Source organism: Temnothorax nylanderi, unplaced genomic scaffold (genome assembly GCF_030848795.1).
Source record: "Temnothorax nylanderi isolate EJ_2023f unplaced genomic scaffold, tnyl_v1.0 TNYL_tig0021_pilon, whole genome shotgun sequence".
Lineage (NCBI taxonomy): Eukaryota > Metazoa > Arthropoda > Insecta > Hymenoptera > Formicidae > Temnothorax > Temnothorax nylanderi.
The window spans coordinates 1,710,323-1,727,700 of record NW_027249083.1 but is presented as its reverse complement, the minus strand read 5'-3'; the positions used below and the strand labels follow the sequence as shown (position 1 = coordinate 1,727,700).

The 17,378-nt window shown below is 38.8% G+C and overlaps 2 protein-coding genes and 1 long non-coding RNA gene across 4 annotated transcripts in view; 1 reads left to right on the top strand and 2 right to left on the bottom strand.

The window, feature by feature from the left end:
- LOC139769304 (A-type potassium channel modulatory protein KCNIP1) overlaps window positions 1-17,378 on the bottom strand; it is a 340,210-nt gene that overhangs the window by 235,167 nt on the left and 87,665 nt on the right. The window lies entirely within an intron of this gene.
- LOC139769299 (uncharacterized) overlaps window positions 1-17,378 on the top strand; it is a 29,959-nt gene that overhangs the window by 1,704 nt on the left and 10,877 nt on the right. Inside the window, exon 2 of one of the 2 annotated variants that reach the window (XM_071700242.1) lies at window positions 6,804-7,771. In XM_071700242.1, the coding sequence (XP_071556343.1) occupies window positions 7,717-7,771 (55 nt within the window). In that variant the 5' untranslated portion in view covers window positions 6,804-7,716. Of the gene's footprint in view, window positions 1-2,154; window positions 2,367-6,803; window positions 7,772-17,378 lie in introns of those variants that run through there. The other variant, XM_071700243.1, reaches the window with a different exon arrangement.
- The window catches only part of LOC139769300 (uncharacterized), a 58,130-nt gene that overhangs the window by 38,720 nt on the left and 2,032 nt on the right, over window positions 1-17,378 (bottom strand). The gene's annotated exons all lie outside the window — the stretch shown is intronic.

The following is a 17,378-nucleotide window of genomic DNA, read 5'->3' as shown; positions in this document are numbered from 1 at the left end:
AAAGCCCGGTCCCACACACATCGCGAGTAGTCCGCGAGTATTGGAATTCGCAAGTATTGTAGGATCTGTGGGCGGGCACTTATTTTGACACTCGTGCTCGTGTTTGTCCTTTTTCGCTGGTTGTCGGTAAACTGCCGCGTCAAAGGAAAATTTAAGACTGCTCAGGAATCCCGTGGATTGCTTAAGAATCTTCGTTATTGTTCCTGCATCATGCTTGAGAGTGAGACGCCTTTACTACTCGCGGACTACATTTGTACCCTATCATTCCGTCGCCTAAGCCGGAGGAAAATCCTCAATAGAGAAGAATCAAGAATGTTGACAATACTTAAGATAACTGCAAATTTTGGAATAAGGAAGCTTATTGTTAGAGAGCAAAGTTATAACAACCAATAGAATAAAAACTGATAAAAATCGACAAGATATTTGAATATCCTATATTGTTATCACACACACATATCGTAATGCTTACCTAATAAATCTTAAATAAATAAAAACTTTAACTATTTAAAAATATCTGACAATGAGTTATAAAATAAGGAGTACGTAAATTTGTAAATTTTTCTTGACAAGCGTTTGAAAAATTATATTTGCATATATTTTATAAATAGTGTATCACCAAAACCATATTTGTATTACGTAATAATATATTCATTGTAAAATGATTTACGGAGATTTAATTACTTGATAATAACACGATCAGGATGTTCTAATCCGATGTTAAATGTAACTATCACAAAACTTGATAATATAAAAATTAAGAGCAAAGCACGTACGCAAAACTTTGTAAGCAAAAAGCAGTAAAATTTCCCTTATTTAACTATTTAATAGATAATCTTGAAAAATAAAATTTGTTACAATACAAATGTCGATGATTTACTGCAAAATCTATGATATATAGTCGCGCTTACAGCTAGTATTTGCTATTATGCTTATATTTCTACCTTTTTTCTGATTGTTCATTATATAAGCGCCGTAATAATAGCATCATGATTAAATAATATCTGGAATGAGTAAAATTATGTATAATTTTATGGAAATTTTGCACAATAATGTGTTTATTTATTTGTGAAGATCAATACTTTACATGACACACGACACAAAGATTAAGATGCTATCACTGTACTTGACTGTTAGGAAGTTGACCTAACGTACGTGAGTAATGATGTAACTGATAACAAGATATCGCGCTGCACTGCTGAAACTCCGCAAAGATAACCATATGATGATTCATACGAGACTAGATGTTAACTTTGAAATTTTTACAACAATAAATGTCCGGATGTCATAATTTTAAAAAACAGTTTATACTTATAATAAAACTGTATTAATTTAAACACGGCTTACATTTGCATTGGCTATTTTTTTATTTAATACATATTCTTCAGTAATAACGTATAAATTTTTAATAACCGTAAATTTAAAATAAGTAAATTCAATATAAAATAAGTGTAAAATAATTAGATTTGAAATAAGTATAATTGAAACTCTATCTTCTTAATTCAAACAATCTCTTTGTTCTTTTCTAATTTTCTAATTGTCATTTTTATTTTAATGATGCATGTGCGAAATGAAAATGCGCAGAAGTAATTAAAAACAGGAAAAAAAAATTTTTTTGACAGAAAAGAGGATATCATTAAAGATATTTTTCCGGACACGAAAGCACAACCAAAGTTATTAAGTTTATGAATGTTGAATTGATTATAAATCGAGAGACAACGTTACGAACACGGATGTTCAATTAATAAAGTATATTAATAAAGTATATTAAATAAAATTTACTTTTATGAAAAAATAAAATATATTATTTATTGTAATATCAAGTCATCAGGTTTTATTAACGTTCTGTTTTCGTTCCTGAAATTTAATTTATAGATGAATTCTAGTGTTACCGCTTCTACCAATTAAAGAACGGCTTTAAGCGGAGGAGGATCCTATCACAGTGACACATGTCGATACAGGGATTTCTCTATCCAATCATCTCGATCGGCTTGATGTCAACTTCTAAGAAAGAAAGAAAAAATTACGGCGCCCGGACGTAATGCGGTGTGCAAGTCACCACAGGGGGCCTTATTCTTATTGGCCGAGAGCGGAGGACGCCCACAAGGTGCGCGGTTATATAGTACTCTAGTGCTATGCGGAGTTCATTCATAGTTCCACTCCAGTCTAGTCATTCATTAATACGGCGGGAGTGTCTTTACGGAGTGTGCGCTGATCGTAGGCTCTTGATCACTCGAGTGACCCGCTTTGAGCTCGGCCGCGTGTGAGTGTCACATATGTGTGCTCGTCCTATCCTATGGCACGTGAGATCGCGGAGTACAAAGTAGTCGACAAGGTGAATTAACATCGAACACGCAGAATGTGGATAGGTAAGAATGACTCACGATCAGACTCGGTTTCAGACGAGCGTTCTAAGAAACAATACCCGTCTCGTCAGAACGAGCATTCAGCAGATACAAAAAGTGGAAATTTAATACGGGAATTTTATTTGTGAAAGTGTCATTGAACGCGATTAAATAACGACATTTCTTTGATCCGTTTACTCTAATGGAGATTCTTTAATATGCATTTGTACTAAAAAGAGACCCTTGTAACGTGATATCGTCCTTAAATAATTAAAGAATAATTAAATAATTAAAGAAAAATAATTAAAGAAGATAGTCTAAAGAGGTATACCTTAATATCCGATATTTACAAGATACTTATGCGTTCGATAAAAATCATCTAATATAAATAACTTACTCGCAAACTATTATAATTTATAATTATATTTTAATATTATTTATATGTTTATAATGAACGTTATTGATAAGGAAATTATAATCAATTAAGTCAAAACTTCTTCGTAATGTTCTATTCTTATTTAAATCCTGATACATTGTGCTTCTTTGCAATAAGCTGAGTTCGGAGGAAGTATAAATCGCACTTTTTTCTCTATTAATAGCGGCACTTCAGGAATGGCATTTCTAAAAAAAAGGTATCCGTTTTTAATGATGAATTTCACGGCTCATCTCGTATCAGGGACTGGTGCAAATACACCTGCGGCAAATCGCTCACGCGGTGGTGCTTCGAAGAACGTTCGAAGCATGATAGTGTTATCCAGCAGAAATCGCGCGATCTTTCGCCGTTCCTTTGTTCCTATATTGTCGAAAGAAACGGCGCTTCATCTGTCGTTTTTCTGCGACAAGCCGCGGAATGCTATGCTCGAGAAATCGGCCGGCAGCAACTATACGCGAGTGATTTTGCACAAAACGGGCACTACTACCGTAGTGCACTAATTTAATGATTTTTTTTTTCATATACTGTTTCTCCGTCCCGTCTACGCGTATCGCCTGCAAGGCTCAATATATTTCACATAAGTCGATTTCACTTGCATCATATTGCCCAATAGTAGTAGATAAAACTTGGCCAATAATAGAAATAAGTTGACAATTTCGCAACGAAATAAATGGTCTTGCGCTCGACTCACTTATCGCTGTGAATCATCTTCGTGGCGCTTGTTCCATCTTGACAGCTACTTGTCGACTATCGTTTTTATCGCGATGCAAGTTAATGCGAGTATGATTCCCGATGTTCCTCGATGTTGACGTGGCATTTGGCATTTCTTACATGAGCACGATACGAAGTATAAGTACGAGGTATAAGTACGACAAAATATACGTACGCATAAATTTGAATCAACTTATTGATTGACTTTATTTTAATCTTATCACGCTGCGAACGGATAAATTAAATCGACACCGACATATCTGTATACACACAGGATGTAAGGATTAAATTAAGGTCCCCCCTGCGTTGATATTGTAATCATTTGCACATCATTTGCTTAGTCTCTTATCAGGATTTTTACAATGTTACGCACTGCTAATGCTACTGCATAGAAAAAAAATGTCTTAATTATTGTACTCGGTCTTAATTTTTAATTACGTTAATTTGTGTGTGGCCTACCTCTACTATATATTATTGTTCATACGATGCAAATTTTGAAAATACATATAACGTAAATACATTTTAGGAAGATAAGAGAGTGAGTCATTTTTAATGAAAAAATTTAAAACGATAGAGAGTGGGATACAGTTCCTCGCAATGTTCACTCCTACTTTACTTTTCTTACACACGTTATTTGCGCACATAACTTTGTAATATCTGATGTCGACCAATCGAAATGAACAGTCAACAACGAGACCAAACCAATCAAATCGAGTAGTGCTAAAGATGGCGGGACAGCAAATTATAAAAAAAAGGAACTTTAAGTGAATCGAGCCAAGGACCAAATAGCGCAAGAGTAGAAGGCATTTCCGCTCTGCTAACTGGCAAAAACTCGACATTACTATCGATAGTGGGATTAAACTCGGAAACACACGTTGTGTCGACAGATCGACCAATTTTAAGAGTTAGTCAAGCGTAGCGTGAATTTTCCATTTTCTCCTACTAAGGAGAAATAGAGAAAGAGAACGAGAGAGAGAAAAAGTGAGATAGCGCCGTTTGCTCAGAAAAAGCCTGCAGCTTCGATTGGTGTGTGCATTACATAACAAGAGGGAGGGAGGAGAAACGTTAAAAGTCTGCAATCTACACAGGAACTCAGGAACTCGGGGAAGCCCACTACTATTTTTCCTTGACGCCATCGATTCTTATCGGAAAACTTTATAACGTCAATGCTCAATGCAGTCGTTTTCGATGCGGTTTCGATAAAGCGCGACCACGCAAATGCGGATATTTTAGGTATGTAAATATACGCGATAAAGATGCATAACAGGATATGGCGTTTACGTATGACAAACACGTATGACAAACATATCAACAGCCTAACAAAATTAAAATTCAAGTTAATAAAATATGTTGGAGTTTAACTATTCATGAATCTATCGCGAAAAGTTGTCGCAAAATCGTAAAAGCCTTAACAATTGTGAATAATATTTTACGTTTCATCTTTGTTGCATATATACTTCTCCAGTATGACGTCTTGCATCTTCAAATATAAATTATACGCTACACATACATGCATGCTAATATATTCCATGACGTACATTCCTTATTTCGCGTACAAAATTATCGTCCTACGTATATATCGTCCTCGAAAAACTTATAATGTTAAAAAAAATAGACCTGTTAAAAATACACCTGTAATTCTCGCTCGGTAGATATCAACAACGCTACTTGACTTTAACGATTTTGACGCGCATTTCGAAGACTTCACTTTTCGCGTGCAGACATCTTTTCGCTGTGGGACGGATTACCGGTCAATTAACGACGTGACACTATAATTGGCGCGGTAATTCGATCCTCTTATGGTCGGATCCTCCGAGGAAGCTCGCGCGTTTCTGGGCTTCGAGTTAAGCGACCGCGCGCACATCGTTAAATTAAAATCCCGAGGCGTTCACCGGCACCGACGTGGCCCGCGGGCCGCAGCGGGCCATCCCAGCGCTGGCCGTCTAATTTGTAGCGCATAATATTCGAATAATTTGCACGCGTTAATGAAACCGGCCGTGGGTCCCTCATCGGCTACGGCGCACGGAACTATCTTGCAAATATTTGCGTGCAATAAAAGTGATTCGACTCAATAGGTGTCAGACAAAGTCACCGGAAATGGGAACAAATAACCACGAGAATACGAAAAGTTTCGAACGTATTTTATCGAAAGAATTTAATTACAATGATGGAGTAAACACCTAGCTCAATATGCAATTATTCTTATTCGATTACCTGATATTATCGAAAAATCTTCTTTTGGCGCCTGGAACGTTGTAGTTCTATTTACGAATATGCAACTTTTACAGTTTAAATCGACGAGATCGATATCGATTTATCTAATCGCAGATGTGTCTTATCAATGACGTATCACAGATTCTCTGATTTTCCCACTTTTTTCCCGCAACAGAATTATCGCACACGTCTCGCGTTATCTTCCAAACATACGTTGTTTGCAAACTTTTATAAAATAGTATAGATATAGATCCCATTTTTATAACTGTTTAAAATTGTACCTATATTTTGCCATTGATAATTGATAATTAATAATGATATATTCGATATATAATATTATAACAATGCAATATGTTGAGCAGAATACGAAATATGCAATAAGCGTTTGAATATAATTATGTGAAATAATTGATCCAAGGTAAAATCACTTAAAAATATTTTGTACTAAGAAATAGGGATGTAATGTTAAATATAAACATCGACTAACAGACAGACTGCATATTAAGCATTTCAGCAGACGTACATACGTAGCGAGCTTAGTCATCAACGTGTGAAGAATATACATCTTTCCCGTGAACACTGATTTACGAGCCACGTGCCCGACACAGAAACTTACTTTCCCGGTTTTGCGATTAGTTTCCGCATATATTGTTGCGGTTATTTCCCTAAATAACTACATCTTCGTGTCCGATAAACATTTACAATACCTTCGGCAGATTAGAAACAATAGCGTTTAAAACAAGCGACAATGATATTACCGTCTCAAAAGTTTTTATGCATATTGGTTTTACCGCCAAGAATTTCTAGGTAATTCGCATACAATTATTTAATCACTTTGACATTTCAATTGTTAATTTATCCTTTATCTACATGACTAATTGTGACCAATATATTCTACTGAAAAACCCCAGCAATTATTCTTTCCTCGTTCTATTCTCAACGCCTATTATTATTAGTTATTCTGCTCAATTGGAATTAACACCTTTTTTATAAGATAATTCCTTGAATGTGCAACCACACTCGATTATCATACAGGTTGTATTAATCGCGCGCGTCGCTATCTATCGCAAATACTTATTATATTTCTGTTCGGATCCGCAAAGCGGCCAGCGCGTTTAACGACATTTCGTTCGATTAATGAAATCGACATCGCCCGGGGGTCCAACGTACAGTCCGCCGTACGTCTCCCCACGCGGAGATCGCGCAGCGAGGGTGGCGTGCGCGCAGGTGGGAGGACAGGGAGGACGTACTGGCAGGCTGAGGATTACGGTGGGGCTACGGAAGGGGGCTGGAGGAAGCAGGAGGAATGGAGGTGGGACCGAGTGCCCGGTGAGTGAGCGAGAGTGCGAGAGCGAGAGGACGGAGGTGAATAGTGAGTCCGTGGGCTCGAGTGAGTAACTGGGAGTTGCAACTGGGGGACCCACTCAGTCACCACGAGATCGGCAAGCCGAATGGTCAACCGCGCCGGTGGTTCTTCTGAAAAGTCTGCAACGAATTGAAGGGGGCTCCGACGAAGGGGCTCCAGATCAAGCGCAGATTAGACCCTCGAATGTCAACGGGCGCGATCGTCCACAGTTACGTCGACACGATCGCGGCGCAGGTGGACGAGCAGTCGCGTCGCGTCCATATCCCGACGGGGAACAAACTGACCGATTGTCAAAATTATCTCGGGGAAACCCTGACGATGTGGAGAGTTCTGGTGCGCTGTTATGTCACTTTGACGTCCATCTGACGCACAGTAACGATACCGGTGTAGAATACGTCCCGCGGTCTGTGGGGCCCCCGGCATCGCGGTTTCGGTATCTCGGGGATTACAATATATCCTCGCGTGACAGTTCGCCCCGGTGGCGGGACGCGACGGTGAACGATAACGGACGACGACGCCGTTTCTATTTTTTTTTTCTTCGGAGCGACCAGTCGATTCGCGGAAAGATCGCGAGTGCGCAAGTGGATGCGAGCGGAAACTGTCATCCGGAGCAGCCGAGGACTCTCCTGGACGAGGAGGACGAGGAAGAGATGATCTTCGTGCTGCTGGTGGCCGGAGCGTTCGCCCTCGCCACACTAAGGCGGTGTGTGTACATTGCTGAATTCTATTCACTTTCTCTAATGTGTATATGTATACATGTATATATATATATATATATATGTATGTATATGTATATCCCGCTTTCGCACCGAGTCATCTCGCGGAGACGAGGTATTCAGTACGCAAACATTTGTTGCAACAGAAGAAAACGACTCGCGGATATTACACCACGTTTGGCGTGTATCGCTCCACTCGCGGTTTCCCGGCATACATATATTATAACGTTACTTCGCTCCTGGCATTGACGTCTCCGCGGGATCCCATTGCGCTTACCGGAGGATAAGAGTCGCGGTGCATTTCTGTCACGGCTAGTTCGCGGAACTAAATGAAAGAAAACGGTCGTTCGCGTCCGTCTGATCGACGACAAGTTTTACTGAAAGATGTATAATGATGCAATGACACGTGAAGAATTCGCGCAGCGTTTAAGGTACCGTTTCTGTACACGCTGTTCTTTGTCGTTGTCATCGATTGCGCTCAACGGGTCTTGCCCGGGAGACGAACGATTAGAAAAGAAAAAGATAATTGGATCGCGTTTCACAGCAAACGGATAAAACAGTTTAGCGTAAGGGCGTGCCTGTAATTTACGATATTAGTGTATGTTTATTTGAATTTATGACATTTATAGGTTCTTATTTACTTCGTATTTGCACGCTTGCCTATATCTCTAAATAGGCATGTCTTCGCGGTTTTTGTTAAAGAATTGCTTCTTTGCTCAACACGCTTTTTTGCTCTATTCAAACAGGATCATTTCTGTCGCAGAACATCCCGTAAAGAATTAGAAAAAGAACACAAGGCCGACTTCTTGCATCGTAATCACACTTGAACGATAATCGTTAATTACATACTACGTTCGAGTATTTTATTAACATATAAAGTATAATTTCAAGTATTATAATCACGATAAGCATAATCTTGCTTAGAAACAAGACTGTTTAAGTAGCAAGTTAAATTTCATTCATTTAAAAGATATATATCTATCTACTGCGAGCTTGTGTCTCAATTATAATTTCAAATTAGAATCAATTTCATTAATCTATTAAACTTCTTATAAATTTCAACTCCAAATTGAAATTTATGCCATTTTAATATTTTTTCACGATATTAAATGGTGTAACATATTAATACTAAAAAATAAATTAAAGAATTTAATTTTGATATTTAATATTATCTAATATGTATTATATGTAATACGTCTTATCTATGTTATATTATATAATTACATATACAGCAATGCTAAATTTTGCATTAATTACTTGTAACAATATGGATAAATTTATTAAATTTTAAACCAGCTCTGTCTTGCGATAATAACGCATACGTTTTATCACATAACATTGAAAGATATCTAAAACTGATATCTAAAAGATTTATTGTCTCGTTGTTTGCGTAAATAATACAACGTTCATGCAATCTATATATTTTGTTTCATTCACAGTCTTAATCCGGACGTTTTTTTTGCAGGAGAATTTTAATTAATTCATATTTTTTGTATTATTTATATTTATATAATTAATAAAAAAATTATTTTTCCACAATTTTTTGTTAAGTGACTTCGTTTTGTAATGTCGATGTTTTCGATTCTACGCGCGCTTAAAAAATTCATGTTTAGCTAATTAATGACTAAGCGGTAAACTGAATCAATGCCTGAGATTAGGTTGCTGATGTGTTTATTTGGCTTCGGTCTCGGAGAATTAAAGTAGATATCAATAGCTTAATTCACCTATTAATTCTCTATCGTTAATACGATCTTTATCATTAGTGCTTCATGCCTTTATTAATTAATATCCCTTGATTTGTTTAATTGATTAATTGTGTTATTAGATGAATTTTTATAAGTGTAAAAATAATGCAATATTTTACATATAACACATTTTTCTATACAAAAAGCGAGAGTATATTTGTTAATGTAGAACATGGCAAATCACAATTGTTAATGATATAAATTTATGCAAAAACAAAATATTTAACAAATATATAATAAATTTACTATTTATCTTGGCATACATATATTAGCTGACAAAATCTATTTAGATCTTATGTCATAGTTATTTCGTCTATTACGTATTTTCAATCTTATCTTGGCACGCATGATATTAACCGCAATGATTAATTTATTCAGCAACATCTATTTATTTCTGTTCATTTTCTGCGAATTAAAATTCTTTTAACCGCGATAACTGTTGTTCCGCGTCACTGCTACTTTCAAACTTGTCTTACTCATTGCTGCTTATTTAATCCATCATGCTTACCTACATTTTCAAATCGTTATAAATTACTGTTTAAATTAATTCGTAATTAATTTTCTACAAATAATTAATTGTTTTTTAATAATAAGTAAATAAAGTTAAAAGTAAAATTTTTTAAACTCATTGTGTCCACCGGAACAGTGGGTACAAAATAAAATATGAACACAATCTTTTCTTTCTATATCCTAAGTAAATTAAAATCTATTTAAATATTGTAAGAAAATAATTGCAGTAGGGCTTAGGAGACATTGATCTGAACCGTAAATAACAGAACAAATCCGCGACGCTGTATCCTTACACGATAAAACTTTTCCCTCAAAGAGTGATTCTCTAACTTTGGGATGACAAATTTGAATTCGTCACCGAGCCGCCTGTTCTCTCCACCTCCACGTTTTCCACCTCTCTGTGGAAGGTACGGCCGCCGATAGAGGCGCGCGTCGTGTTGATACGGGGCACACACGGACTGTTTGCTCGGGTACCATCGCGGACCCTTTTTTTCATGTAGGCCCCGACTCGAGTCACAACACTAGTAAAGTTACAAAAGCCGAAGGCAAACAGATCCGGGGACGGGCTTTAACCGGTTTATTAAACACTCGTGTGCTCCGGAGGTGGTCCCCATCGTTGCTGAAAGTGGCGACGACGCGGTCAGCGGATGAGGACGACGGCGACGTCGATGCCGCCTGGCCATCTTCTAGAGCTCAGGCGTGTATCGCGTCGTGCGTTTTCGCTCCGGTACCTTGCCACCTTGCCACCTTGCCACCTTGCCACCTTGCCAAGAGGTCCAGGAGAGGAGTTCACTACTCTTGCGCGTACGCAAGACGAAAGCGATCTCTCCCGGAGGTGGGAAAGGACGAACGGGAAGGAGGAGTTAAACAACACTCAGGCAAACCTTCTTTTCTTTTGTCAAGTCGAGCCGAGCCGCGGGGAAGCGACTTTAGATTCTAACAACCGCGTAATTTCCATTTTGGTCCGGTCATAGTCATTATGAGGTATTAATTTCGCCGACGGCACACTTTTTCTCTCGTTATTTCAATCGCTAATAACTTAAAACTTAATCGTTGATGTAGTTTTCGATTGTCATTGAAACAATTGCCATTTATCAGAAATTTCAACACGTAATGTTGATCGTCGAATCTTAAAGTATATAACAAAATATCTTTTGCGGCACCCTATACAACACAAAGTTCTGACGAGATGCATCGTGGAATTTTTGTACGTCCCTTAGTGTCACCGAGTGACTTACGTCCTACGACAGAAATAAAAGAAAAGTAAGGGCCCAAGAGCGACTTGGACGCGTCCTGGGTTGTGGTTTTGGGTTCAGCAGGGTTCACTGGACATATTATGGGACAGACGAGCACTCCAGCGTGAAATGAAAATATTATGCCAACGCTCAGACTGCCGTACCACGCATGACATATCGAAGAATTACTATATGCATATAAAAGTCGAAGATTCATATTTCGTAACGGAATAATTCTGCTGCCGCGGATCGGTTTTTATGAAAAGATTACACTGACTTCCAGTTAATCAACGTCTGCTATTAAGATTCGATCTAAGATAAAGATCAGACAATAGAGTAATATTTCTCCCTATAACATTAGATGCTGACCTAACGCTATGATTTATCATCTTTCTTTGTTTCCCATTACGATTAAATGGGAGGCTGATCATGTCGACTAAAATTTTTAAAGTTCTCATCAACTAGAAGAATTAAATTCTATATTAAAAAAAAATAGCTGAATTGTTGTTCAGTATGTTCTTTCTAATTCTAAATTTCGATATTCGGTTTTTTAAACTAAGTAAAACTATAATTGATAATAACGTGATACAGTTTCTCCGAATATTAACCGCAATATCTTCGTCATCACTTTAAATCCTTACGTGTAAGCAATATTCTTCCTCATTAATACATTTTTAATTAAGATAATATCATGTTTTAACGCAACTTTCTTACATCTTCACCCATAAACATATTTACTACTTCTTTATTACAACACTATCTGATGGGTACTAACCAGTTTGCATTTACTTATGACGAGATATCAATACGTATACATCGGCGATGAAGCATCGAGCGATCTGAGCATGCCCCGATGCTTCGGGGCAACTTTTTGTGTAATTTGTTAATCATGCTTACAACCGACGGAGTAACGCGAACGTGTGTCGGCAAGGAGGCAGAGAGAAAAAGGAAACCGGAGAGAGAGATAGTTTGCGAGTAAATCCAAGCACGAGATATAAATTCAGTTTTATACATTCGCGTATACTTTTCTGACGGGTTCTCTTGTCCGACTACTGGATACCGGCCTACCGATCCGATCTCGCTCCCAGATTCCGGTACGGTATGCGATTTATGTGAAATCGCAGTTCTGGAACAAGGGCGACTTCGTGACATTTCATGATTTACCGATTCGATAAAGTCGATCGCGTGCGGAAGTTTTACAAATATCGCGGTAACACTTTCGCGCGGTGGTTGCTTGCGCCAATTTATGCAACGCTGCGGAAAGCAAGAAAGCGCTTTTTTTTTTCGAGAAAAATACGCATACTGTATGTTTTGCGTGATAAAAAAGGAAAATTAACCAGCGATTATATTGTTATTCGAACAAGAAAATAATATATAATAATGCCAGTTATATCGATAAATAATGTACACATTAACCGTAGTTTTAACACGATAGGCGTGAAGTAGGGATACCACGCGCCAACATTATATATAGTAAAACTACTTATGCGCAAGGAATAAATGCAATAAATGTCGTCGAATCATCTCTATTATCTAAAGTAATAATTACATGCGCGTCTTGCAAAATATTTTCCTGTTTTTTGCAAATTAATACAATATTGACTACAACGTTTCATTAGTGTTCTTATCTTCAATTAACAGAAAAAGGATAATAATTACGATCGTACAAACAATTATGCAACTACTGTCGGCGGCAGATTTCAGAATTAGCACGATTGCTGTCAAGGTATGAGATAAAACTCTTCGTTTGTTCAGCGTCGCAATTTGCTTCGATGCACTCGAAAAAAATCGTAAGTAGATTTACTACAACCGTAAGAAATTCCCGTCAATTAATTCACTTGCGAAGAAGATAATGTCTTCTATATTGTAATTTAGAATTACTCATGGTTTTGTTATCCGTAACGAGTCGCTAATTACTCGGATTTACGAGCGCGTTAAGTATCGGCAACTCTTCTATACCATATTTAAGGCGCGTCGGTGGATCGTTCTCAATGCTTTCTCAAGGTGACTCTTCTGACTCTCCGATATATCCCACGGCATTTTCTTAACATCTTTTTACGTTCCATTTTACCGACATCTTTAAAGGATTACATTAAAGATCGGTCTGTGCTTGATTGCCCCGTGTTTGATAACCCGATCGAGGATTTTAATTTTAACGATATTATTTCCCTGATATTACAGTAAATCATACGGTACACTAACTGATTGCTTAATAACCAGCTTGAAGCTGATTGGTACCGAATAACGAATTCTAGTATCCCAAATTGGACAAGAAATTGTTCGAACCCGGACTCCGTCCATTCTCCGCGTTTGATCAGCTCTCAATTATTACCATTAACGGACTGTTACGTCGGTCACATTTTCACTCAGACCTAAAAGTTCACAATGCGGGTGGTATGTTGTACAGAAGTGAGGCAATGTTTAAATTACACGCTGCATAGTGAACCGAGCTTTACGAGAGGCCCCGCCACGAACTCTTCCGTTCCACCACCTACGATAGCAATTACAGAGCCCGGAGCGAGCCGCCGGCACACACCACAATAATGTGTTCACTTCCGCAACCAAGCACGACACGTGGAAATTATAACGCGTATCTCTTATTCCATGAGACGAAACAATCGTCGTTGGAGGAAGACTTTAATGCGTCGACGCCGTCGACCGCTTCACAAGTAGAGTTCTAAGTGGGAGTTCGCACATATTTAGCCGCGCTGTTGCATCGGACGCCTGACTACGCTTTGTTCCATTATTTCTGCGCGTATTTTAATCCAGGAATTTATTATTTCAACGTGGACGATGGTGTTAGAAAAGAGTTTAGCTAATTAAAAATATAAAAGTCGTTACGTATCGGTTTTCCAACAAGTCTGGCCAATTACGAAACACGCGCACTAAGCAATGGCTGCTCGACGACGGAGCCGAAGATAAGTCTCTACATCTACAATCTCCTACCACCTGACGCCATCCATCGTGCGGTTGATTGCTATTCTCTTGAAACCGCGTGCGCAATGAGCGATGCGTTCATTCATGCCGATATGCAGGCCCGAGCTCCGTGGTGTCGGGCGGGTTGAATGTGCTCGGTATAATATACAGACGAAGTGTGTTACACGACGATCGATCCGCCGAGATGATGCTGGCAGAAACACGCACCGTGTTCTCGTTGAAGAATACTAGGTGTGAGTTCGCCGATGCCACACAATCTGCGGCTGACCTGTTTATTATTCCAAGCGAAGGTGGCGGATACTTAATGTTCTCGCGTCATGATACCTAAAGCGCGATTGTGGGTGGAAGGTGAAGAAGGCACGCGATGAAATGCGACAAAGGACCGATTCAGTATTGTGTATACAGGATGGGGCTGAAGCTCCATGTCCATGCCTTATGTAGCGACCAATACTTTCTTTGATCCCGATTCGGAGTCGACTTTCGTTTCGAGAAAAGTTGATCGTCAAGTTGATGTCATCTTCTTCCGTAATATGCATAAACATTAAATAATGTCTCCGACAAAATAGTCAAATTTTTTATGACATCCAGGATCCAGGATCAACAGTTGTGACCCTCGCCAAATCGATGCAAATCGATTAATCCAATACTCGATTACACACTTAGTTCCTTTTTTTTTATAGTTTGTCTCGACCATTTGTCAGATCGAGAACGAACTGGTTGTGCTAGCGCTCGCATGTTTGGACTATACTAAACCTATCAACGCAACAAGTTTCGTAACTAACTGCATTGCCGCGTCGTTAAAAAGGAACAATACGAATAGCCCGCAAGGCGTAGGTAGCAGTCGTCTGCGAAAGCGGCCCGGCAAAAAAATTCATTTCGCGGACGCTTCGTAAAATCGGTTACGTATCGAAGTATTCCTTCGCGCGACACCGTGGGTGGAGCGGGGCCGGGTTTGTGCCTGACCACCGACAACTTTGATTCACTGCGATTGTTGAGGGCCGGTTCAATGATCGGCACGACACACCAACGATCGCGCGACCACCGTCGCTCAGTCTATAACGACGCACGCACGCAAACACATGTATATACGCGCGCGTCGCGATCCACTAGTCGGCCGAACGAGTCACGTTTACACACGGAGCACCACGTGCTCGCGGCTCATTCGATCGTGCTCCCGGTTATAATATGTTGCGACTCCGACGCCGATCGATCGAAGCGATGGATTTTTCTACTCCTCGCGTAGGTACACGAGGGATTTACATCAGACACGAAAGCTAAAGGGTTAATCTCTCACCGCTGGGCATCCAATATGTACCGAGCGTGCCCTACGCAATGGTTCTATTCTTATTTGATCGCAGAAATTGAAGCTGATATAATTTAGTTGAATTTAATTATAGGGTAACTCCGGTATTTACGCCGCGCGGAGTTTTACGCCGCAGATATCAGAAAAAATAGAAGGAATGAAGGTACTTGTTCGCAATTATTCTGTTATGTGCCTTTATGCCATATTAGTATTGTGTTGTAATTTCAGTTCTTTACTGTTAATATTAACAAAACTGTCGTGATTTGAATTAAACATAGTAAATAGTACTCGATAAATTAAGTTTCCCTTAGCTGCGACGTATATACAGGAGTTACCCTATCGATTAAAATCACGCTAAACCAAGTTCTACGCGTTTATCGGTATTAAGAAAAACGCAACAATTGACATAAATCATTAAATGTAAATACATGTAACCAATATTTTTATAAAAGAATGGAATTATTATAAATATATATATTTATAACTGAATACTGTAGAGTCGATATCTTCTAGCGTGAGTTAGACTCGTGGCTTTGGAGCGCAATTATTATTGTAGATTAAATCAGTCACAACTGACAGTCGAAGTAAACATGATGATAACAAAACACTATCAACAAATATTCTCGAGCAATTTTCAATGACAATGTATCCTCTGTTTTTACCAACAATACGTTAATGTTCTTCGCGTGAAACTTTTACTGGACTTATTGCATATCGTTCCGGAAAAGTGGATGTCAATGGCCAAAGTGGTACATATAAGACCATATGATGCACGGTACGTAAATCGTGGTATACCGGGACGTGAAGATTTTTCTTGTCAATCTAAAACGGACGCTTGGTCACTTGGGCGATGACAGACTCTACCGTCTTTACGATGCAGGGTCGAGGCCGTTATCGGGTCGGCGTGTCTCACTATGCAAGAAAATCGTAAAGGACCCAAAGGGTCGACGGGGGCGTGGTACACGTACCTAGTTCCATCTGAAGACCCCGCTGACGTCTCTGTATATTCACGGTGCGCGAGATCGTCGTAAAGAGCCTCTATAGGCCGCGGCGTGAGAGTTCGATTTTATGTTCGTCCCAGTCAGAGACCGCCCGCCGTTAGTCACACGATGGTCTCTGCTTTCTTTAACACGACGCTGTGTACGCGCGTTTTTATAGTCCCGCGTACGACAGTCTCGTTTCGCGGCGAAACATTGTCATCTTGTTCTTGTATTCGCGTGTACTTGTCGTTATCGAAGTCATCATTCTCGCGGATCTCAAAGTTGACGGTACAAATACGGGAGAGATCTTCAACAAAGATCTTCAGCCCGCGCTCTTATTCCTGTCTCTCGTAAAAGGCACATCGCGAATCGACTGGCGAATTATCCTCGGCTACGACGAGACCGAATGATCAGTTTCTTACTTGTTTGTGTGCACCGTTCTTATGAATCTAATGACTAAACAGAAATTTCAAAATTTCGCTAAATTACTTCCTTCTATACTGTTATATTATTTGAGAAGACGCGTAAATCGCACTGCGGAATTCATTGACATAATAGAGAAAGTGATAAACAAAATATAAAAAGTAGTGCTAATATAAATTGCAATTTAAATTTTTCTGCACGTTTTTAATTTTTAAAAAAAAAACGTCGCACCTGGATATTATTCCGACTGACAGAAACATGCAATGAATAATGTATACTTATTATTAATTGCTATACTGATTTTATCGCATCATATCATTTGCATTGAAGTGATAATCTCAATTCCCAGCATAATATATCTTACTGCAGTTAATGTCACAGATTTGTGTTAGTTCATTAATATAAATGACTTCTATTTCATAAAAGCAAGGAAAGTTGCAGCAGAGGAATATGTTATTATTTT